The sequence below is a fragment of the Xiphophorus maculatus genome, chromosome 12 (assembly GCF_002775205.1).
Source record: "Xiphophorus maculatus strain JP 163 A chromosome 12, X_maculatus-5.0-male, whole genome shotgun sequence".
NCBI classification, from domain to species: Eukaryota; Metazoa; Chordata; class Actinopteri; order Cyprinodontiformes; family Poeciliidae; genus Xiphophorus; species Xiphophorus maculatus.
Genome location: NC_036454.1, coordinates 12,736,655 through 12,761,565, shown reverse-complemented (window position 1 = coordinate 12,761,565; position 24,911 = coordinate 12,736,655). Strand labels below are relative to the sequence as shown.

The window sequence follows — 24,911 nt, the reverse complement described above, 5'->3', positions numbered from 1 at the left end:
GGTGCAATCAAATTTAATTACTGTCGATGCATAATAAGGAATATATCTTTCAAATGGGTGATCCAGGAAACTGATTCCCAAGCAAAGAGGGTGAAATCCAGTGTAGTTCTTGGCAAAATGTCTCCTCTGAGCCTGAGGAGCATCATTCTACTGCTGCAGTAACAGCAAGTACTTTGGCGTGGCCATAAATTACCTTTTGTTTAAACTTCTCCAGTCATACCTGCACCTCACAGGAAATAATCCCCTAAACGTTTAGCTGTCTAGGGGGCTAGCTGTGGTCTCCTGATCCTGTTGTCCTAATCCATACGGCTCAAAAGACACTCGCAGCTACAAGCCTCAGGCTTAAAATGTCTTCTGTGAGCAAATCTTTTTCACATAAATAGATATGTCTTGAATCTGACATCTTATCATGATTGTAGCCTGGAGATTAGTTGGAGAAGCTACAAAGCAAGAAAACAAACAAACAAAATCAACAAAACAAACTTTTAAAGTAAAGCCAAAGAGTGTCCACTTGAGAATATTCCTTCTGTTTTCCAGCACATCTGCAGATATTTATGTTGCTGTTGGACTTCCTTTCAGTAGAGCAGTGCCATGACTGTACTGTTTTTACTGTACTACTTGCACTTTGTGTCAGGATGTGCAGAAATAAAAGAAACATTGACTCTCTGAAAACGTCCATGATGTTGCGGCACTCAGCCATTTAAAAACGCTCTGAGTAGAATATGAATGTTAACGGTTGACCCAACTCTTAACAAGAAATCATTTTTCATTCATGCAGAACAATGACTCTGTGTAGTTTCCAGGAAGATTAATAGCACATGATCAGTTTATCATGCTGCCTCACTAGTACACCTTGGTGTGCTGGTGTATTGATGTTTGTCCTAAATCCTGAAAGATACTGTCGGAGCCATTCATTGTCAAAAAAACCTATTACCTTTGTGGTTTACCCCAAGGACAATGCACCACAAAATTGACATGACATTGAACTTCTGTTTGGTGTTGACATCATTCCCTTCAATGTTCACTGAAGATGGCTCACTGAAGATGGGTGGAATTAACTTCAGCTGACTGGCATTAAGTTTGCAGAAGCTTGTTAACGAGCCAATCACTGAATAAAGAGAGTGTTGTGGCAGTATTTTATGATATTGAGAGAGCATATGATATGATGTGGAGGGAAGGGTTATTAATTAAAATTAGAAGAATGGGTATAAATGGTCATATGTTTAGATGGTTTAAAAATTTTCTAGAAGAAAGACAAATACAAGTGAGGATGGGGAAGGATTATTCTGAAAGTTTGAATATAGAAAATGGGACACCACAGGGAAGTATAGTAAGTCTGTTATTATTTTCAGTGGTAGTTAATGATATGTTTAAAGAAGTAGAGGGTGGAATGGGATTTTCACTCTTTGCTGATGATGGAGCAATGTGGGAAAGAGGAAGAAATTTAGACTTCATTGTAAAGAAGCTTCAGGGAGCAAATTCAGTTGTAGAAAAATGGTCATATAAATGGGATTTTAAACTTTCTGCAGAGAAAACTAAAATAATGTTTTTTACAAGGAAAAGAGTTGATAAAAAAATTTACTTAAAATTATATGGTCAGAATTTGGAAAGAGTTAAACAATAAAGATTTCTTGGGATGTGGTTTGATGAAAGAATGACATGGGGGTGTGCACAAGAAAATAATCGATAAATCTAGGAAGGTATTAAATATAATGAGGTGTTTAGTTGGAACAGAGTGGGAAGCTGATAGAAATTCATTAAAAGCAATTTATACTGGGTTAATTAGGTCAGTCTTAGATTATGGATGTATAGTTTATAACTCAGCAGCAGATACAAACCTCCATAAGTTAAATATTATCCAACATCAGGCTTTAAGAATATGTACTGCCGCTTTTAAAACATCTTCAACAGCAGCATTACAGGTTGAAATAGGAAAAATGCCTCTTAAAGTTAGAAGGGATCAATTATCTTTAAACTACTGGTTAAATTTACAGGGACAAAGAAATGATCATCCAACATTCGAGGTGCTTAAACCTGGATGGGAAAAGGAAAAGAAACAGTTAAAGAGATTTGGATGGATAATAAACTCTAAGGTTAATGAAAATAATTTAAATCGGTTAAATATATGTCAGACAGTTCCATTACCTGCAGTACCACCTTGGATACTCCCTGATGCTGAAGTTGATTTTTCATTATTAGAAAAGAACAAAGATAAATATCACATTATGAATAAATATATAGTACAAGAATACTTAAATAAATATTATAACTATATGCAAATATACACAGATGCATAAAAAATACAGTTAATATCGTGGGGATAGCATTTATTGTGCCAAAGTTTCAAATTAAGGTAGGAAAAAGGATTAGTGATGGAGTATCGCTGTATACAGGAGAAATGCTAGCTTTGCTTGCATTAGCAAAGCTAGTTCAATCTATCATTTGCTCAGATTCTAGTTCTTCATTAGTCAGTTTGCAAAATTCAAAGTCAGAATTCTGACTTTAATCTTAGAATTCTGAGATTTTTTCTTGTTTTGTTTTTTTTTAATTTTTTGTTGTCATGTGTTCCACACTCCTTACCAGTTGGTGGGGGTGATTCTCACCCAACGTTTTTTGCCAACCGCCAATAAATTTCAACAACAACAACAACAAAAAGAAGAAGAAGAAGAGGGAGAAGAACAACGAGCCAATCATTTGATTCAGGTGTGTTGAAGCAGGGAAACAGCCGCTGACCTTACCACAGGGGCTACACAGTCTTACGTTAGCTAAACAGATCAATATGCAATGTGTCTGTATCTGACATACACTAAAGATTTTATTTTAGCAGAAAAGGCTTTGGACTAAACTGTTACTCGTGTTAGCCACTCTAGCGCCAAGTACAGCTAGTCAATCAACCATCGCTGTGTTCAGGGAAGCGCTGGTTAATAATCGAGAAATAAATATCTGGCCTGGAAACTTGATATCGTAACGGACTGAATGTTATGTTTTTAACGTAATCTTTGCTCGTCTTGCGGGGCGCAGGCGGTTGCCACGGTAACAGGTGTGCTTAAACTACAAAGAGAGAGAGAGAGTAAAAAGGTAGGAGTGGTTTTGAGTTGATCACCTGTTCGGGTTATTTTACCTTTGTTTACCTTTGCCGTGGCGCATTACAGCCGCTGTAGTTTCTAAACGTTGGACTAATTACCTCGTTCGTTTGTGAGTAAATGTCATTCACAACAAACATCAAATAGAACAAATATATTTCATAAAATTTTAACAAACAAATGGCTTCTACCATGGTAATTATGTGAAATTAAATTAATTGTATCCCAGCTTCAGAAGATTTGCCTTTACCTTTACAGAGCTCTTTGGTTCCTCCCATCAGTCTGTAGCTTCTCATATTGACGTCATCAAACCAAATGTCAGATCTACCATAACTGACTGACACCTGCTGGCCTCAGGTTTGCAACCAGCTTGTGACTGAGAAACCAGTAACCTCCTCCGAGATGATGACATGAACTTGTTAGTTCCTCTGTCCATTGTAGTAGCTGATATATTGTGAAAATCCGGTAGAAATGATGCACTAATCAGTCATGTTTACATAGAAACTTTGTTTGTGAGACTTGCGGTCATGTGGGTCGGTTGTGGGCGGAGCTTGGTAAGGTCCATACACCTGAAACTGCCAGTAAGTGTCTATTTGATTTGAGTGAATGAGGATAATAATTCAGTCATTTAATTCAGGTATGTTGGTTTCTAGGGACACATCCACCAATTGCAGTTTTACCAGCCCTTGAGAAGTGACTTTGTACACCACAGATCTAAACTACTCAAATAGGTTTTCTCATTTTATAACACCGATTCAATTTACTACATAACTTTATCCCTTTCTTGTCTGCCATGTTGCTTGGTTTTTATGATGCTGTTTGTTCGTCAGTGTTCTCCAACAAACCTCCAGGGCTTTTCATAGAACAGTTAGATTTATACCGAGGCTAGAATACACACAGGATGGCTGTGTGTATTCTAGCTGGTCAATCTAATCGATTGACCAGTTAGACAACTTCTCAAGGCAATTGGTTGCTCTAGACTTTGGTTTTAGGATATCAGAGTAAACAGACTGAATACAAATGCATGCCAGACTTTCCAGCTTTTAATTGGAAAAGATTTTATAAACATTTATCATTTCTTTCCACTTTAAAATCCATTTCAAAAGAAGCTTGTGGTTCTAAGGAGAGAAAATGTGAAAAACATTCAGAGGGTCCGAATAATTTTGCAAACCCTTGAAAGCATAAGGAATAGAAAGTTGTATTCAATAAGTTTACTTCTGAATATAAAATATTTAATTCATTTACAAAAGTAGCATCCAAAAGAGTTGCATTAAATTGTAAACAAGGCTAACGTTGCTTCAGATGAATGTTTTGAGAGGGAAGGCTCTGCTGCAGCCATTACTGCACCAGAATCAACTTTTCTGATAACCACTTAATGGTTTATTGACCACCCGATGTCTTTCCTCCAGGTTAACTTGCCACTGTAAAATGAGTTTCTGTCTTCTCACTCTCGTCTCATCTCAGATGTTTAAAGTCTTCATTTTTTCAGGCGGCTGTCTCTGCCCTCAGCTGGAGCTCTTATCCATATTTTTTTCCCACTCTCCTCCTCTCTTGTCTGTACAGTGTCATTTTCACTTTGAGCTTCTACTTCTTCTCAAGTGAATCACTTTGTGTTTGAATCTTTTGTCAAGTAAAAATGGGGTATGATGTTCTCATTCATGATGTGTAATTTTTCTTATTAGCTGTTTATTTGATAAAACACACTATCAGGTGTGTATTCCTAAATGCACAACTACTCTATTTGCATTTGCTGGGAACCATAGCTGCAAGGTTATTGATGCAGCAAAGAGAAACTTTTCTTAATTAAATTCCAAATAGGCAGACTTGCTCTAGTGGTTTCCTGTACGACTTTGAGTAAAAGCACAAACTTATCCATATTGAAAATTCAACAATGCTCTTGCAAGCATTCTGAGAATTACTCCTGCAATTTGGTGTTCATTTCACTCTGTATACTTTTGTTTATGTAGTAGTAATGGGATTTTGCTGACTTTCTTTTGTGAGAGATCAACACAAAGTAATTTAAAATCGAGAGATGACAGGGAAATTATACATAATTTTCTAAATATCTTACTATTAAAATAATAAAGTTGTGAATAAGTTTGAATCAGGGTTTGGTAATAAATGTATGCTTTCAGCTTTTAACATTTCTCAGAGCACTATTCAATCCAGCAACAAAAACTACAAGAGTATGGAACAACTGCACATTGAGCCATGTGACAAATGTATATTTTACATCAATGAAAGTTATCATTCCCCCGAATAAATATCTGGTTGCTAAAGCCCTTAGAAACCTGCCTGATGCGTTTGTGGGTTAACCAAATATTCAACATAATGTGAATTGGTGAGGTTTCGATTAGATATTGGTAATATTGTGTGAACAAGAGGCAGCACAATATAAAAATAACTGGTGTTTTATAATATTCCATCCAGGGTTGTTTCCAGCCTTTATAGATCCAGACTTTTTTTATAATTACAAGTCTGCCCCCCACTTCCTCAATGTCAGATTTTAACAGCCATGTCTTTTCCCACAGGTGTCGGATGAGTCATCTGACTCCCCAGAACCAGGGCCCGTAACCTGCATGGAGCCCTTTATGGTACGGAGGCTCTCCTGCCGGACAGTTCAGCTACCCCCCTTGGCCTTTAGACAGGCTGAACAGTACTACTTCGATCGGAAGCCCGACCCGGACACAGTAACAGTTCCACCTCGGCCCACAACACTGCCATTACGAGCACCTCCGCTCATCGCCATCACATCTGCTGACACCACCAGGTAGGAGGATATTGACAAGTGGGCATCAAACAACTACATGGCATAGAATGAATAAAACCTGAAAAGCTTAGTCAGTTACAGAATAACCAATCTGCACCAATAAGTGGTGCCCACTGATGTCACATGACCAAAACCAGCAGATAAATCTCTCATATGGATTAATTACACACATAATAATGTTTTAAAACCTTTGCTTTGTTAACTCTGATAATTTTCTGTTCCCATCTAATGTAAACATAACATTTATATAAATTATATTACAGCACACAAGTCAAAAACTATTTTAATACAGAAATATGGGCTTAAAAAGCAAGTCTAGAACCTGCTTAAAGATTTTTATTTTCAAAAGGTATGATTAATCTGACAAGTGGGCCTCTTGTAAAAAGAAACCACACCAGTTTTACAAAGGACTCAGTAATTTGTCAAAATCAGTAAAAAAAAAAAACGGTATTATGAAGACCAAGAAACACAGCAGGGGGGTCGAGAATTAAGATGTGGGAGCAAAACTCTGATTAAAGCATCCTTAAGTTGCAAAACAATATCCTGAGCTTTGGGCAGGTTAATGTGCTGTTGCAATTATCAGTAGTTAGAATTCTTTTTGTAAATAAATCAAAAAGCAATGTCTCATTTTATTTTCTATTTCGGTGGAACACTTATGCATTATTTTGTGTGGGTCTGTTGAAGACTGAAGTTGGCAGCTGCAAGGTGACAAAATGTAAACAAATTCAAGATGTGAGTTTTTTTTGTCACTCTCTGAACTGCAGTACAGATACAGAAGTTATGTTCTTTTGCAGAGCATGTGCAGGCTTTTTACCATAAAATCCTAACTAGACTGATGAATTCTGTGGACGTCATTCTGCTGAACAGAAACTTAATCGGTTGTATTCAAAACTCTCCCAGACAGAAGTGAAAACACAATCAAAAATATCGATATGTCAAGTTCTATTCAGGGAGACAGAGAAAAGCCTGGTTGTCAAAGATACTGACTTCAATGTACAAAGAATGCTGGATTTTATACTGTTGGTATTCAGAGAGGTCAGTGATACAAAATTCATCACCCATCTTTTGTCTTCTGGATGAGAAAATAACATTGTTGCCTAATTTTAGTACAGAGTACCATCCATTGGCCTCTATGTGTTCTAAAATTGTCATGACTATGACTTTGGTCTGTGCTGTCTTCAGATCAGCAACATACCTAATTCCCCATCTTTCTCAAAATTCTCACTGCTTGAGACAAATTCTTGAACAGAGCTTCAAATTAAGCGGAACCGTCATTTAATATTTCTTCCATTTTCCAATGATTGCAAAAAAACCTCTCACCTTTTCACCAAGAAAGTCTTCAGCCTCACTGCAGCTCTTTGTCTTTGGTATGCTTTACACACAGAGCCATTGATTGATCTGGTTGCCAAAGGAGAAGACAGTGACTAAATAAGTATTTTAGTTATGACATGCAAATCAGTTTTAACTTTGATGTTATGTTTATTTCTGGATTTTTAGCTAATATTCTGCCTCTTCACATTGTAATGAAACTGTCATGTAAATTTGAGAGCATTTTGTAAGAGTGCAAACTTACAAAATGAGTTAACATATTTTCTTTTCCTTTGCTCCCTTATTCAAATGTTTGATCCACATTTTCTTCAGCAAAAGCTGGAATAAATACAAAACTGTAATCATAAATATAAGCATTTCAGCTCTGACATAAGATTTTAGGGAGACTTCTACTTTCATTAAGTAACAACTTGAGATATAAAATAATTTAACAACTCCAGACACTTAGTTTGTACCGTAAAATATACTATTTTCTGCTGTGTTAAATACATAAATATGTCTTAAAACAAATAATAAAGAGTATAGCATATTGAGCTGATCGTAAAGCATGACACATTTTACTCCCAAAATAAAAGATGTTTTGCTGACAAAAAAGAAATATATTGGATTCTTTCCAGCACTTTACAGTATTTCTGCTCAGCCTTTTTAAATAAAGAGATATTGCAGACATTCCTTGTTGAGGAAGCTCAGGTCCTTCAGTGTTTGCAGCAAGATGTTCTGTATAATCTTTAGGTCTGTTGTGGAGAGTGCAGGCTCATCTAGAGCCATCTGTTAGGGTATTGGCATCAGAGCAAGCTACTTCAAAAAGCTGATAAATAAGACTGCTTTGTTCTAAAGACCACCCAACACCCTCTGGAGCTGAATTTTGAAAAAGGGTGCTTATTCAAATGAAAATCAATATGGAAAACCTTAACCAGCCACTTCATAAAACTGTAACTCCACAACACAACATGTCTGGCTATAACAGCTTCAAAACCCACAGAGCACAACAGGAGATCCTTCCTGTCCATCTATAATAACTGAAGAAACTTAGATAATGAGAGCTCCTACAACTATCTACTTTCCCTTTGATAATTTTCAAACCTGTGGCAGCCTGGCTGAGCTCGAAACCAAATTGTCTTTGCAACAGTTTCAGATGTGTATAAAAGCAACGCTACTGAGGTGTTTAAAGCTATAGATTTTTGGAAAGTATTAGTGTCATGTACTTGATATTTGACTTTCATTTGTGCTTATTCTTCATTTAGATGGCTGAAAATAGTTTTTTTTTTCTAATTACTGTAATATTTAAGATTTTTAATCAAGAAGCAAGAAGTTTTCGAATTCAAATCCCAAACAGGAGTATTTGGAGTTTGTATGGCTTTTCCATGTACTTGTGTGGGATTGTTCAAGGTACTCTGAGAATCCAGAATCTACTAGGGAAGCTTAGGAATGTGATCTCTCTGTAGCTGGAAAAAACTCTGGTCCCCCTTTTTTGGGTAGGGGACCGCATTCAAAAAGGGGGACCGGTCTGCCAATCTAGGAGAACTGCCTCTAGTGTCCATGAAATATTACGTGGTCAATAACTAATCAGCAGAAAAGTTTATTTACTGGCTACAATCCTTCAGAAGCTCCTCATGCTGTGCACTGATGCTTGTTCAGATGAGTCCTAGTCCACTCCTGTTAAAATTCATGAACCTATTCATTTGAGTTTAAACTCTATTTATATGCGATTAGCATTTAGACAGAAACTTGATGCAATAAAAGATGAAATATTATGATTTGAGGCAGAAGGTTTGATTGTTGTGTTTCTCTGGCAGTCATGAGTGATAACTAAGAGTTCCCCACATTAAATTTGTTTTCCAATTAAATTCCAAAAAATTAAGTTAATTATTCCTTTAATCAGAGTTGGTGTCTGTGTTTGCTTAGAGAACTAACTGATGACGATGTGGAGCAGTAGTGATGGATAACCCAAATATATGGGATGGGATGATTGAATTAAAGCAGGAGTTTTTAATAGATTCCTTGCAGAAGGTTGATGACATTACACAGGGATTGTAACAGGACACGTAGCTAAAGGCTTATGAATAGGCCGGAAGAAACAACAAAAATAACAATATTTTATGAATGATCAACAGCTAGTGGGGAAATATCCAACACTTCTCTGAGTCACGCTTGCTGTTATTTCAACAATGTTTCATCAACTCCCCATTTTACAAGACTTCACTGTAAAGTGGCAGAAGAAAAAAACAAAAGATCCCACTAGTTGAAACACATTCTATATCGATGGTAATACCAGAACTGCATGTACAATAAGTCAAACAGAACAGAAAATAATAGTGGTGGTCAGACTGGAGGTGTTGTTTTTGTACAGGATTTTTCCACTGAATCACCTTGACCCTGACTCAATCTGCAGCACAATGATGAGACCAAAACATGCATTGAAGTTCTGACTGAAGAAGAACATGGAGTCATTGACCATAGTTAATTAAACCCAACTCCACTGAACACTGAAGAGGGCACTTGAAAACAGACAAGACAAAACGAAGAAGGTGTTACAACGAGCTGGAATTGTGTTGCTCAGGTTTTCAGCATGGGCACATTGTGTGTTCACAATGTTCTGTGCAGGAGAAGTTTTTTTGTGCATGTGTGTGTGTTGTTTCTCTTGTTTTTCCTCTCGAGAGGTGTCACTTGCACTTGTGATCTAGCTGGAATACATGTGACCAAAATTACGAAGGAGTATTTAGAAGAGCGGTTTCCCTGAAGTAGATGACAAATGGTTTTCTCGGATTTGTGATGATCCTTTCTTGACTTTTGTTGTACTGCATATTTTGTAAATAGGCGGTTACTCGTTCGCTCTTCCTCTTTGCTGTCTGGGTAATTCCTGATGATAACATCAGGAATTACCTGGACAAGCTCCAGGGTCTCCTTCGACCTCTCCAGATTCTCCGTTGTACATCTCCACACCGGTCTTCATCATGCATCTACCTTCCTGTTCACCCTCCAGTATTCATTCAGTGCTGCTAGTACTGGAACAGAGAACGGATAAAAATCACTACTCAAACGAGTCATCCACTTACCACAAACTCTTCTGTGGATATACTTAACTCTCCTCAGATTTTCATCTCTCCTCCCAAACAGTAAGAAACTCCATTCTCCATTGTCCATCTCCTTCTCCTGCAAAATCTCAAAGATCAAAGACTTGCTTCTTTCCTCCAGTGGGGATCCAGCTCCTCCTGCCAAACCATCTATGATCTCAATAAACCTGTACAAACTACTAAGAGTGTCCGCAATTGCTGCATGCACCAAAGTCTTCAGCAAACCAAACACAGCAAAGTACTGAGGGAGCTTCAATCAAGAGGCCAGTCTGTTTTGTAAAATGTGGGGTTTGATGGCAATGAGAATCGCACATTAATCAAAATCTGTGAGATTTAAATTGGTTATATTAAAAATAGTGCTTTTTCCTGAGTTCTTTAATCAACAGAAGGTTGTCATTTTGGCAAATTGAAGAATCTCTTTGTTGGCAGCATGACTGTCCGTCTAGTTGTGAAGCAGCACACCGCATTTTAAATTGGATCTATTTGTTTTGATGCAGTTTACCTGAATTTAAGTGGGTTATTTTGCAAACCATTTCTGAGACTTGTTTTTATAAATTACTGATATTTTTTCTAAATGACCAGAGATATCCACATCACACAGATTCTATTAAAAACATCATCTACTGAAAGGTGGCGGTAGTTTGGATGCAAAAGAAGAAAACAAACAAGGCTTGCTGCTCCAACTGCTTTACAGAAATAACATAGTAGTGATGTCTCCAAAGGTAAAATTCATTCCTTTGTGAGGTGTTTTAGTCAGTAATGTCTCAAAAGAGATAAATTGTGCAAAAGGTGTTGTAAGTCAATTGTTTTCTCGTTTGTAAATTCAGAAAATTGACCTTCTGGTTTTGAAATGCTCCAAGAGCTGCTTTGCAATTACAGGGACATAAACAAAGCTTACTTTAATTACCTCCATAAAAAATATGTCCACTGAGGCGTTTGTCATTTATAATTCATCTAAGAATGAATTACTGAACGGGAAGAATCAATCCATCATCTTTCACATCCCTTAAACAGCCAATATTTAAATCCACATTAATTGATTTTGGCAAAATCAATTAGTGCAACTGTACCTGCAAGCGATGCTCTTGCAGTTATGACAAGGAGCAGAAGTCTTAGTTTAGTTTTTACATCTGCACTTTCTGTTTTAGTCCTAAAGAGAGAGTGGTATAAAAAGGTGACAGAATGTCTGTTGTCACAGAATGTCAGCTTCGTAACAAATTGGGTGTCCTTGCTCAGGAGCAGAGAGCATCATAAAGGGCAGAAAGCAAAATATGAAATCAGTCTGCAGCAAAGGAAAGTATCCTTGCTGTTAATGGCTTAATAACACGCAAAGCATTGGTATTTAAATGTTCCCCATCTGGCTTCAGACAGTGTGACTCATCAAACATTTGAGGTCTAACAGATTTCTGTTCCTCACCTCTGTGACTTACTAATCCTAACAGTGAAAGAGGGAACATTACAGACGTAACAAGCTAAGGCAACCAGAAATCAGTAGAATTTATTTCAAAGTAAAACACAAAGCAGTTTTATACATACTGTCTGTGAACCTTGGATGTGTTGGAAAACAAATCTAGGGAAATAATCAGCTTCTGTCTGGAGATTCTTGCTAGCACAGCGCTGTGGATAAAGTCAGTTTTGGCAAAGGAAAACACAATTTCTCCTACTTGCTATTTTTCCCTGAAGGGTTATATATACCCACCAGCCTTCTGTATTGGAGCTGGCGGTCCAGTGGGGAAGTCATGATGCAGTTTGGAAATCGAAGTACAGCCAGTAAGTTTAAAGCAGCCCATGAAGTCAGTGGTCAAAGCTGTCTGTCAAATCTAAAATCCCACATTGTCTCCGTTGAAACATGACAGAATCCTCTCATTTACCCAGGGGACGATGATGGTCCTCTCTGACTTGACTTTGATCTTGATGGCAGTCTTCAAAAGGGCTCTGAATCTTACTTACACACACAGTGCTACCTGCATACCTCTGTACAGTGGCTGCTAATATGCCAGATGAGAAGAAAAATACACCAACTTCATCCTTCACATTTCTAGCTCTCCCTCTGTGCTTTTACCATAGATCATAGGACCTTAGGTACAGCAAATGAGCTGTTTCTGCTTAATATAGCAAAATGCTGTTTCAATTCCACAATTTAAAAAAACATGATACAGTTCTGTAAATGTATTTTAAATGGATATAAAGCATGACAAAAACTTAGAAAAACAACATAAAACAAGTTGCCAGTAGTTAAGTTTTAAGCAGGCAAAGCTATTTTCATGGTAAATCTGTGGAAACTGTCTGCTGTTCATTGTAATTGCTGTTTGATTTACAAGAACATGTACTCTCAATTCGGCAATTTTGCCTGTCACATAGATGCATTGAACATCTACATTGTTCAGTCACCTGTATCTATGACAGAGCCTGCCACTCATAATGAAGAAACATTGTCAACACTGAATAATTCATCTTGCTGTTCTGATAATGTGAAAAAAGGCATAGGGCATTTGATGTAGAGGCAGCTCAGCCTCCATCCGACTGTCGGTGAACTTTGATGGGTTGATCAGAAATCGGCAACCTTTCCTAACATGGGTTACAGAGCACTCTTTGGAGATTAAGTTGTATTAGCTGAATTAGCATTTTATCATTTTAAAGAGTTCTCTCATATTTACAGAAATACCTAGATATAATGTGGATCTTTTAGAGGCTTTAGTTTTAAATATACGCAATAGATTTTTTTCAGTGATTTTTAAAGCTGGTTTGGATTTTGTCATCTCTTTAGACACGTTCACTGCCTGGAATACAAACGAACAGGTGCGACATGCCAGGCAAAAGTGTTTGAGTATTGAGGTGTTGATTTTTTTAAAAAACAGTTTTTCCACAACCCTTCACCATATGTGCAACATGATAGTAGTCCATTATCCATAGTTTTAAATTTTTTGGGCAGATAAAATCTGAAAAATATGACATGAATTTACGTTCAGCCCTGGTAAGTCTATTTGTTTCAAAATTACCTTTCACTCCTATTGCATGAGAAAATATCTCGGGTATGTCTATGCCAGTTTTCCATATCTAGGCATTGAACTCTTTTGATCATTCTTCTTTGCAACATAGTTCAAACTCTGTCAGCTTGGATGGAGAGTATCTTTAAACATTATTTTTTAGGTCCAGATTTTCATTAAGCTTTTGTATCCAAAGTCATCACCTAAAATCAATCTATTTGCAAATATCTAAAATATTGAAAAGAAACTGCATCTTGGGAAACTGAAATACCTGGAATAGCACATGACATGCTGCTAACCGGTAGTAAGAATGTTTCCACTGTGGATATTTATGCATATCAAGATATATTTGTTGCTTGGACAATTAAAATAGGCAGATATAAGCTTTCTGAGAGGAGGGCTCAAACTTTTGTGGGTTTTAGCTATTCACAGGCAGATGAAATCCAAATGTATTTCGCTGTTTGTGCTTGAGACATAACAAAATCCAAAAGCTAAAGGAGTGTGAATACTTTTGCAAGGATAATCTCTGTTGTTCTACTGGTTTTCTGCAACCACCACCACCTTTAGATTTCTGTGAAAGATCACTCACTGCTTTTGGACTTGTAGCATAGTCCCACATAAACATCGGCCGACTCCGCTGCCAGCCACGAGTCCCAAGAGACCGTGATTCGCTGGCACAACAAATGATGCAGCGCTGATAAACAGTAGATGAAACGTTGCTCCGTTTACATATACATGAACGTTTTTGTGTTCGGAAAGCCGTGACTCTGCATTTGCATCCTAGACAAGTTTCATCAAATAAACCAAGAAAAAAGTACTTATGCAAAACTATGTGTTAAGACTGTCTGATCCAAATGAACAGCCAAGGACTATGACAGATTAATCTCATCTTAATGCAGTATAAATTTCCTAAAAATGAAAAAGTTGTCATGTGGATTGTATGTTTTATACTAGGAATCAATTTGAAGAGAACAATTTCACGATCATTCAGATTCAGACGTACAAATCTTTCTTCCCCCCCGATACCAGTCAAATACAAGCTCTTTCCCCCGCCCCTCTCTTCTTAATTAAAATTCTGCACTGCTCAGTGTGAGGAACTGATTAGGTTCATTTTTCTGTGTGTAAAGGAACATAAAGCAGCAAATAAGCATAATTTATGCTGCAAAAATATTTATGCACAAATATTTTTTTTCTGACTTGTGCCAATCATAATTATGTCTGTGAATGTCCACTAAATTGTTGCAACCAAACAACTTGCTTATTTGAGTTAGTCAAGCTTTGCTGATAACCCCAGTGAGTATAATGAGATCAGTATTGGAGCAGTCAGGGGAAATCGCTAATTATTGACTGTACCATACTTACCACAGGGACTACCTTGTGTCTTCAATACAACAGTCAAACACAACATAAACAAAGAAAAACTCCTGATAAAATATATTGCACAAAAAAGGACTTAAAGATGATGTTTCAAAAATCACTAAACCTATTTATGTGTCATTTACTTAGATATGTTTCTTTTTCTGCAGTAAATAACAAAAAAGAAATGCCTACACAAATTCAGTTACTGAAGTGTTCGTTCTTAGTGTAAATGTTGCTACAGCAAGCGGACGTTTGACTTTAAAGCACATAGCAGGTGCGTATCCTTTTTATTTATTTATTTATTTATTTTTTAACCAACAAATCAATTAGAAAAGAAAAATGGCAGATTAATAATACTTTGATTTTCTAAAGAAGGATTAAAAACACTAACCAAATTTTAAAAGTGCACAAAAATATTTCTGCAAAGTAAACCTTTTAGTAGCCAGCGGGTGTTAGATGGCAAAATTTCAAATCAACCGGGACTGATGCAAAGAAGGAACTTTCAAGGTGATCAGTTGGCTTTAGTGAGCAGCATGCAGAGAGAGTGACTTATGACACATTCCCAGATGGATTCTGAAGCACTTTTTCCCCGAGGAATTGCCACTCAGACGGAGATGAACAAAATAAAAATCAGACAGAGGAAGATCCGAGGGTATGTCTGAGAAAGAATATATTTCTGAAAACCTATAGATGCTGAAGTCTAACTCGGTTGGTGAAACTGAAACAGCAGTAAGGATGAATTTCTTTAGCACTCAACCTGGGATCAATCTATATCTGTTTCTTCCCAGAGTTTAGCATGTTGTTGATTTCTGTTTATGGTCGCCACACATAAACATTGCATTCTGATGCCATAGTCTCAGTTATCTTGCATGCCAATACAGCAGCCATAGGAATCCAAAACATTATGCATTAGACATGCTACAAAGTGCATAAAGAGAGCAAAGGATCTACCTTTATCATTCTTGATCATCAAGAGATCATTTTTGGCAGTCATTGCATAATTATTCAGCAATTTTGCAAGCTGCAGCAGGATAGCTGGTATTTGAAACTCAAATCTGAGGAATTTTATTCAGCCTTTTGCTCACTATGCAATGTTCTCACAAGTTGCTCGATAGTTTTGCTGCAGGCATCCAGAACGCAAGAAAAGTTCACTGAAGGACTGCTATTTTGCTACAAATGGGTTGGAATCCATATAACGTGATTCTGTCTGGGAGTTTTAACATGGAGTCCACCTGCACGCTATGCTTGTGCTCACATTCTTTGTGTGCTTTGTGCCGTCCTGTCACCATTACACATACCTGCCACTTCCGTTATCCCTCATCTTGTTCCTGGAGGATTACATTTCTGCTGCTAGAACATGTGCGACTGCATTGCCAACAGCGTTATAGCTTCCAGGATGATGGGCTCGATCTGCACCGTGAGCGTAAGGGGAGGGCGAAATGAAGCAAAGATGAGTCCACCTTTGCCCTGGAATTGATGGCAAACAGCAAAGGAGGGGAGGTTTAACGAGATGGACTGGATGTTTGCACTCCTGTAACGTGCAGTGATGGACACATATCATGCACAGTCTTTGTTTAATTATTTACTCTGATCAGCTTTTTTTAAATATATATATATGTGTTACCTGTATGATGGAACACATAAGCTCAGCATTTTACTTTCTATCCAATTTTGCAACACCAAAAAAAAAAAGAGCCTGCTATTGTTGGGAGAAACGTGTTCATCTTCTAACCACCTGGCTCCATGCCCGATCCCACATCCTGCTTTACTCGGGATGATTTTAGGGGAGGTACCTCGGGGTGGGTCCCTCATGTTTAATGTATTTTCCTGTTGCATATATTCCGGTCGGCTGTTCGTTCATGCAAGACAAACCTAGAAGCAGGAACAATGGTGACACGTCCGGATGGCTTCACCCTCAGAAGTTTTGCACGTTTCTTGGGGACTACTGTCCTGCACTGAACATCTGCCGCATGACCATATGCACTTTGCAGAGATGCACGGACAATGCGGGGAGCACATGGACACCGGGCTCAGCTGTGAATTCCTTTCTGTAAGCTTACTCTGGGACAGTTTCCCCCTGTCCTAACTGCAGCCAAAGAGCTTTGCCTCGTAATTTGTAAATGGATTCATTTTGGGCTCCTTCTGTCCCGTTTGCGCGTGGTTTTAAGGACAAAGTTGATGGAGTTAAACTCAAAACATACTGGACGTAAAACCGAGGAACATTGTTTTTACTTTGCTGCTTCTATGTCCTTCTTTAATAAAAGGGAGAAAAACCTGACCTGAGGAAAATCTCTCACAATATTATTTTACTTCTTCCGATTTCATGTTTAGAAAGTGTTTATTTTAACTTGAAAAAAATATATAGATAGATTTTTTTTTATTTTTTAAACCAACGGGATCAGGGAGGATGGAACCTGCTTGCGGGACGGTGGGGACGGCTCCTTTGGTTGCCGCCGGCGGAGCAGGCGTGAGTGCAAAGGCGCCCAAACATCTGTGGAGGCAGCAGAACCAGGCGTCGCTCTCTCCGCTCCGCCACGCGCTGGCAGTGCGCAAGAACGACCGCGTGAGACAAAGAGGCTTTTCGGACACCGAGCGGTACCTCAGCGCGAGGAACATGGACCGGACTTACGCCGTGGACACAGGGCACCGACCCGGGCTGAAGAAATCCAGGATGTCGTGGCCGTCCTCCTTTCAAGGTCTTCGACGGTAAGGAGCAACAACAACAAAAGAGGAAACAGCTTTTCCTCAGCTTGTTTCTCTTTAATCTCCGGCGGTGGAGATGGGCGTTGTGGACCTAAAATGATGCGCTTGTATTTAGTAGCAACTTTTAGAGGATTAGGTTTGGCTTTGTTTCTTTTTACGCACCCTTAGTTTTACATGACTTTTTTTAATGCACTAAGCAAAAAATATTTGCACATCCTTGATGAGGACGCAGGGACAAAGGTTAAACTAGTAAATGTCACATGCAGTTCGGTCGATAGCATAAGGAATAATGCAAAAAAAAAAAAAGAAAACTGCTACAGTATTATCAAACCAAACCCAATTAAAATGATTATAAATTAAGCTCATCTCCCTTTTGAAGTATTCTAAGCATTGAAGCTTTCAAATGCTTAGCTGGCCGTTTGATTTAGGTCAGGCAAGACGTGCCAGCCTTATGAGGAATGGATTATAACAAGAAAACATACATAATTAATTAAGAATTATAACAACCTTATATGTAGATGTGTTCACAGACTTTTGTCCCTGTAAAAATTCAGAGTCTTAAACAAGGGAATGTTGAAATTGAATAGATTTTCTTTGAGAATCTTGCACTGACCGGTCACTGACTGATAACCTATTTCAGATTTTTTAAAAATGTTTTTTATTTTTGGAAGACTCAACTAATGATTCAAAATTTGACTGATTTAGATTTTATTTCTTAATGACTACAACATTATAGCTTACAAAATTAAATGCATTGTGGATAGTTTTATACATGCACTTTAAAGACTGGAAATTAGTTCCCTCTAAAAATGATGACAATTTTTGGTCCATAAAACCAACCAATCAATAGCATGTACTTTGAAGTGCATGTTTCTTTTACATCCATCATAGTACACACAAAAAATAGACGGTCCTCCAACCTTTTTCTCATGAAAGAAGCTGCAGCAGCTTTTCCTCTTTATGTTAGTCCTTAAGAAAAAAAATGAACTTGTCAAAATATGAACCAACAGGCAAACCGTAAAGAAAGCTACAGTTAAGTATCGGCCAAGAAGAAGCTTGATTGAGGCATCTCTATCTCGGATCATCATCTAATTTTTATTTTAATAAAAAAGTACATCAGAGCACATAGTGCTGGCAAGTATGTTCACAAACAAAATAATTGGAGTTCAAAAACAAGGGGTGAAAAAACTATATATATTTAGCAATTTGCTTACAGATCTCAAATCAATTTACTTACTGATCTCAAATGAACCAAAGACATCAATAAATATCTTTGGTTCATTTAATGATGCCTCTCTCTTGCTTTTTCATCTGGAGTGACAAAGACCTGTTGGAGTAATTGTCTGGCTTTGAAAAGTAAAAGGTCAGAGGAAAGATTAAAATGGGCTGGCACCTGAACCCATCACATTTTGTCACCTTTCTCTGTAAAAATAATGATGTTAAAATGTGTTGTGCGATTGACTTAGGTTTAGTATCTCTATGCAGCCAAATGTTACTTAGTCCCTTGGCTGCCACTATGCGCTATAAAGAGAGGCGTTATTGCTTCCTTAATTACGCAATGACCACAACCTCTCCTGAGAGGGCACACTGACTATATATGACAGTATGGATTAGAACAGCACACCTATAATATATGCTGGGTCTTTCCATGCAGTTACAGCTTATAGTGAAACTGTCTGCATATACAGGCTGACACAAAAGACAGCCTGGGTGTGTGGGGAAAAATTTTCTGCTCTAATTACTCACTTGTTCTGGGAAAGAAGGAAGAGTGGGAGAGAAAGGAGGGAGGAAAAAAAAGACAAAATGTAATGAAATCTGAGAAGGTCACCTCAAGCTCATTGGCTGAAGTGAACACTACTGATGGAAGTTTGTCAGATGGCTCGTCGCTTCCTGCGGTTGCTCTTTCTTCCATAAATGCAGGTTTCGATGAGTGATGCCTGCCCGCCGGTCCAGTCACCTTCGAAGTCAGCTATAGGAAGCGTGTCGCTGGCTTCTCTTGCATCTCTGGCTGTCAGACAAAACATCTACTGCCACAGAGGCAGAACAGCTACACAGGGAGCGGACGCCTGGGACACAGGGTGGAAGCGCAAATTGGTGTGCTGAACTAAAAACACCCATGTGATCTTAAAATTGATTCAGCTATTTCTAAAATAAGGAATGCAGTTCATCTGCAGTGTGGATCACTGAAACAACATTCACATTTGCTTCACGAGGTAAATTAGGCTTCAATTAGATTAGCCCAAGCAAATCAGATTTCACACAGGACGCTAATTGTGTAACAGGCACACATTGCTCTCCAGTACTAAGACCAGGCTAAATTCAAACCATGGGCCCTGTGTACCACACCTTTCTTCGCTGTTAAAACAGACATTTAATTAGTTGTTTTATGTGCATCAGTTAGGTGTTTATCTTTCATTAGTTCTAGTACTGCCACAAATAAACTTTACATTACTAGGTAAACTGTTGGCGAGCCAGTTCTCATTTACCAACACGACCTTGCCAAAGGTCCTTTAAAGAAATGGTACATAAACATGTGAACGCATAGAAATGTAAATAGATAAGTACGCAACATAGAACAATCATAAAATTATGAGGAAAATCAAACAGTAGGGGTAAGTTAAGGAAGATTTCAACTGGCAGTTATGGGAAAGAGGTGACACATAATGTGTGGGTACCCGACAGTCTAAATGGTGCAGCTAAAGATTCATTGGACCAGGAAAAACATTTCCACTTAGCTCTTGTCCAACTTTGGTGTCTGTGTAAATTGTCGTCTCTGTTTTCTTAGATGATATGATCTGCCTCTGCTGTAGTCAAACAGTTTCTAAGTATTAAATGATGGAGGTTTGGAGAGGGTGTTTTGCATACCTTGGTTGTAACAGGAAGTTTATTTGAGCTACAGTTGCCTTTCTACCATTTAAAACCAGTCTGCATCAACAGGACTTTGTTTGCCCACAAACTGATGCTCACTAGATGTGATACAAAGAAAAGACTTTGTTTAGTCTTTTCTCTGACAAAACAAACTAACAAAAAAAAACATTTGTGGGAAATCCCTGGAACCAGTTCACAGTTGATCAGCAGTTTTTAAAAGACTCAGACCAGCCTATCTGTCACCAACAACCATGCTATGTTTAACTCCGTAACCGTTCGTTATGACATTGGCCTCCTTATGGACCCATTGACTTGCATGTAAGCATTTAGAGGGTGACAGTTAATGGGTTCCATTTAGCTATTGTCTGAGACAAGAGCTAAATGTTCTTTATTCCCTATTTTAATCCTTCTACGAGTCATCTTCACCAGGCCTAAATAAATAAAATTACTCTGATATTATTGGATTATTTATTATTTGTCTCAAAAAATGGCCAGTAAGTGCAAATATTAACATAAAATGCACATTTTGTTTAAATCCTGCCATTAAAAACAGAACACAAAAACAAGACTGTGTTTATAAGAGAAAGGAAGCTTCTTTCTCTTCCTTAAAGGGCTTGAAATCCTTATTCCTAAACCTACACACTGCTGGTGTGTGATGCATGTGTTGTTTACATTAAAATCCAGTTTCTGACCGACTGCTGCAATTAAAAAGACATCAGAAGGTCACACGTCTTCACATGCAAGCCTCTGCAATCGAGTTATAGCTTCAAGTCATCCTAACAAGACAAATACGCTGATTATAACAGGCAGATACAAACAACTTCTGAGGCTGGACCCTGGTAGAAAGCTAATGAGAAGTGCCAGCTACTTGTTTAGCACATGCTGTTGATATTTGCTTAACCTATAGGGAGAGACAGTTAATTTTTGCCTGGAAGGTACTTGTGTTGTTGCCGGTGAAGTAGCTGGTGTGGTGCAAAGATCGGCAGTCCTGAGGTCTAAGGACTGACATGTCACAGTCGGGCCACGCTTCTGCTCCAGGCTTCCTGTGAGATCTCAGCTGAAAATCTGGATCATCATTTGATTTGGAGGTGGCATCTTTCCCATTCCTGTCCTGCTACTTGAGTGCTCCTGCCATGGGGAAGCTGCAGGGGGTTTCATTATCTTTGGAGATGTCAGTGAAGAGGAAGATTATGGTGCTTTCCTTTTTGTCCAGTCACATCTCAAGATGGGGTGATTCAGTGGGAGGCAAAATATCAAAACAAAAATGATGTAAGCATCTAAAAGGAGAAGAGGTGATGGATAACGTTTACTGTATTTGGATATTTGTATCCCTTCACATAAAGATTGGAATTCACTCCGCCACTCTCTGAGTCTGTACTGTACTTGTCAGCCTCTGAATTTCCTTTTTTTTTCACTTCAGCCAGTCCTCCTACTCTGAATGGCATTTGCAGAGTGAAGCTTTTAACCAGTACGAAGAATAACCCCTGGCTATGTCATTAGATCCCTAGGGTGTTCATGAGCGAGGCAGGAACTGCTATTGGGTACAAAGCTATAAATATCTGTAGTCACTGCCTTAATCACAGACACAGTGCACAGGCTTCTGCAGCACTGCAGTTCTGATACATTGTATGGCCGCACTTGGAGTGAAGCAAGTTCAAAAGGTCTAATGAACCCATTGCGGTCATAAACTTTCCATTAGTTCAGCTCATCAGCAAACATTATGTAGCCTGGGTAATGAGCTGAAGAGCTATTATTTTCATACTTTGTGAGGTTTTCTGCCAGAGAACTAAAGAATTTAAGACAAGGAAGCTAATTATTATAGTATTTCTGCATCCTGTAAGATTTTTTTATTTGTGCTTATGGAGGATTTTTCCAGGGAACAGGTTCCAGTGCTTAACCAGTGCTGGTACTAAAGCAAACATTTTCTCAGATCAAAGAGCCAACTTGAAGTCGCATCATAACAGGAGAGTAAAAACACCTCACTAAGTAAAGGTTTGATTGTTCCTTCCTTTTCTTCTGAATAAATAATGTGGAGGATGTAAGTGGAAGATGACAATGCCTTGATAAAAGAATTTATACCCCTTGGACTTTTTCAAATTTTGTCCCATAACACCCACAATTTATCTTTAGATAAACCACCTCATGATTTCTGTTGTATACCCAGATGGGCATTTATTCCACATGTATCACAGAAGCAACTTTTTGGAATTTCATTAGCCATTTTGTGTTAGACCAGCAATGTACCACTGACAGCTTTATCCTTGTCAGAATGGCAGATGTAATTTATAAAATAAGACATCTTGAATCTTATGTGCATGCTGTTCACTCACTGTCGACATAAGCATTTTCTTAATTTTTAAATTGTGCAAAACAAATTACATCTTAAATTGATGTGACTTTAAGCATCTAATAGCTTAACTTTCACAGCTCATCATACACCAAATAAGTCTTAGAGCAGCAATTACATGTAATGTCAAGTCAGTTGTGTATTTCTTTGACTATTTGAGCAGCACGGTGCTACACCAGGTGTTGCCAATCTTAAACTCTTCTGCTTAAATCTACAATCAGAGCTGTCTAGCCCCCTTTTGTGCATGAGCTGCTCACACTCGTACGCGTGTACATATCCCCCGGTCAGTCACCGTACAGTCTTCATGCCTTTGTCCAAAGGTGATTTGTCAATATGTCGTTAGCAGCAAGTTTTGTTTATTATTAGTAGTTTATGTTTTTTTTTTCTGGCAGGTAAGAAAATAACCCCAAACTTTTAGTTTATCTTTGAGTGCAGCAGTATGTCTATTGATAATTTTAAATGGCTCTTTTGAAAATATTTCTTTAAAACCAAATTAGCTGGGATATATAGAGGGTCCTCACGCGTATATATTCTAAGATGCTGTGATTTCTTTGTGAGAATGTGTCAGCATTCCTAGCAGTCACCATTTCCTCTTCGACATTGTGAAAAATCAGGCTCATACAAATGCTGAGAGCCACTGAACTGTTCAGTCTGTGGGGAACATTGTTACAGGTCCTTGTGTGAAATTTGTCTAACTCACGCCTGTACTCCAGTGTCTGCATAATGATTCGGGACACTGCACCTCTTTTTTGCTTTAGTTGTGAAAATTGATTTTGTCCAAGGGTAACAACATTTCAAGTATCAGAAGTGCATCTGTCTGCAAAATTACATGCTCATATTTTGCTATTGTGCTTAAGCTAATTCGACTTGCTGTGTAGTTTATTTTGTTTCATATTTGTGACTTTCTAGACTTATTTTCTTTTTTTTCATTGATTTTCTTAAAATCTCCCATATTTTATTAGCTGTCTTGGTATAAATGGAAACATGAATAATAAACACAGTACCTTCATCCCTGAAACGGTGAATACCTGAACAGCATGCCATTATGTGAGTGAGTGAAAGTTTTTGAAAGATCTTTGTAACTTTTGCAATTTGGAACTTTTAGAAACTATTTCAGGCCTGGTACCTTGTTTCCTTTGATCCATGACTGAAGTTTCCCTGACTTATACTGAATTATTAAAAGAAATTGAATTAGTTTTCTAAATTACTGATTGCAGTCATTCTCATTAGAAATTTTATTGTGCACATAGAATGGCATAATTAGTATACATCTAACACACAACTTGTCATTGAAAATTGACTGCTATTATTTAAACACAGTGTAGACTGACATTTGTGCTCTTGTTATTTAATATTACAGTTTGAGCTGCATGTAATCTCTGAGCAAATGATGGATTTGTGGATCACCTGAAGGTTTGGCTTGTGTTAGTGAAAGGTCTCAGAAATCTGTTAAGGACAGCACAGAACGTGAACAAGTCTGACATTGAAGAAAAGTCAGTAACTATTGTGCATATGTGACCCAAATATAGATATGATATACACAACACATACCAAATGCATGTCCTACTTTTATATTCTAGGATGGTAGCATGGGACTCTTTTCCTTTAATTAAGCTGTTGTATTGTTCCTTATATGCTTAGACAGAAATTAACACAAAAGTAAGATGGAAAGACCTCCTGATACAGTAAACAATAACCACAGCATTAAGGCCAGATGAAAATCTTCTCACCATTTATCTTGCAAAATGAAAGAGTGAGATAATCTACCAATAATGTTCCCATTTGCGCTCTTACTTCTCTGAATGGCTGTCTAAGAAATGCTGTTGTTGCTTTCTTCCCTTGCTTACTGCAAATTGGGGTCTGTTCTACTGCTTGATATTGATTTCAACACAAAAACAGCCATTGGAAAGCTTCACTTGGTTTTCTTCAGCTAACCTGACTGGAAATGGCTGCAGTTTAACTGTTATTATTAATCTGCATTTATATTGGGCTATGTCATCATGAGGAGTTTTTGGTTTCACTGATATAACAGTTACTGATGGGGTAGCTGATTTTTCTTTTTTTTTTTCCATGGTCAGTTACAGTCTAGATGGTTTCTTTCAAATGGAGCGCAACCAGCTTGAGTGACACATGCCTGACCTAGAAATAGCACATGTCATCCACTTATTTTTCTGGGTTAGATGTTACATCAATACTTCACTCCTGGTTGACATCTAAGGTGTTACAAGTCGAGTGGTTGTTCACAATTTCTTTGGTACTTAGAGGCTTTTTATCATCTCTTAAACTTGAACACATTTGATCAATAAACTGTGTTGAAAAACTGACTCCACAGCTTTAGCTTGAACTCTTGTGCCTTTATGTAATGGGCAAGTTGCTTATGATACATGTTTG

At 37.9% G+C, this 24,911-nt stretch overlaps 1 protein-coding gene across 2 annotated transcripts in view; it reads left to right on the top strand.

Annotated features, from left to right (window-relative positions):
- The window catches only part of pde4d (phosphodiesterase 4D), a 220,575-nt gene that overhangs the window by 47,067 nt on the left and 148,597 nt on the right, over window positions 1-24,911 (top strand). The window contains exon 3 of one of the 2 annotated variants that reach the window (XM_023343271.1): window positions 5,615-5,853. In XM_023343271.1, the coding sequence (XP_023199039.1) occupies window positions 5,615-5,853 (239 nt within the window). Of the gene's footprint in view, window positions 1-5,614; window positions 5,854-17,009; window positions 17,309-24,911 lie in introns of those variants that run through there. The other variant, XM_005794896.3, reaches the window with a different exon arrangement.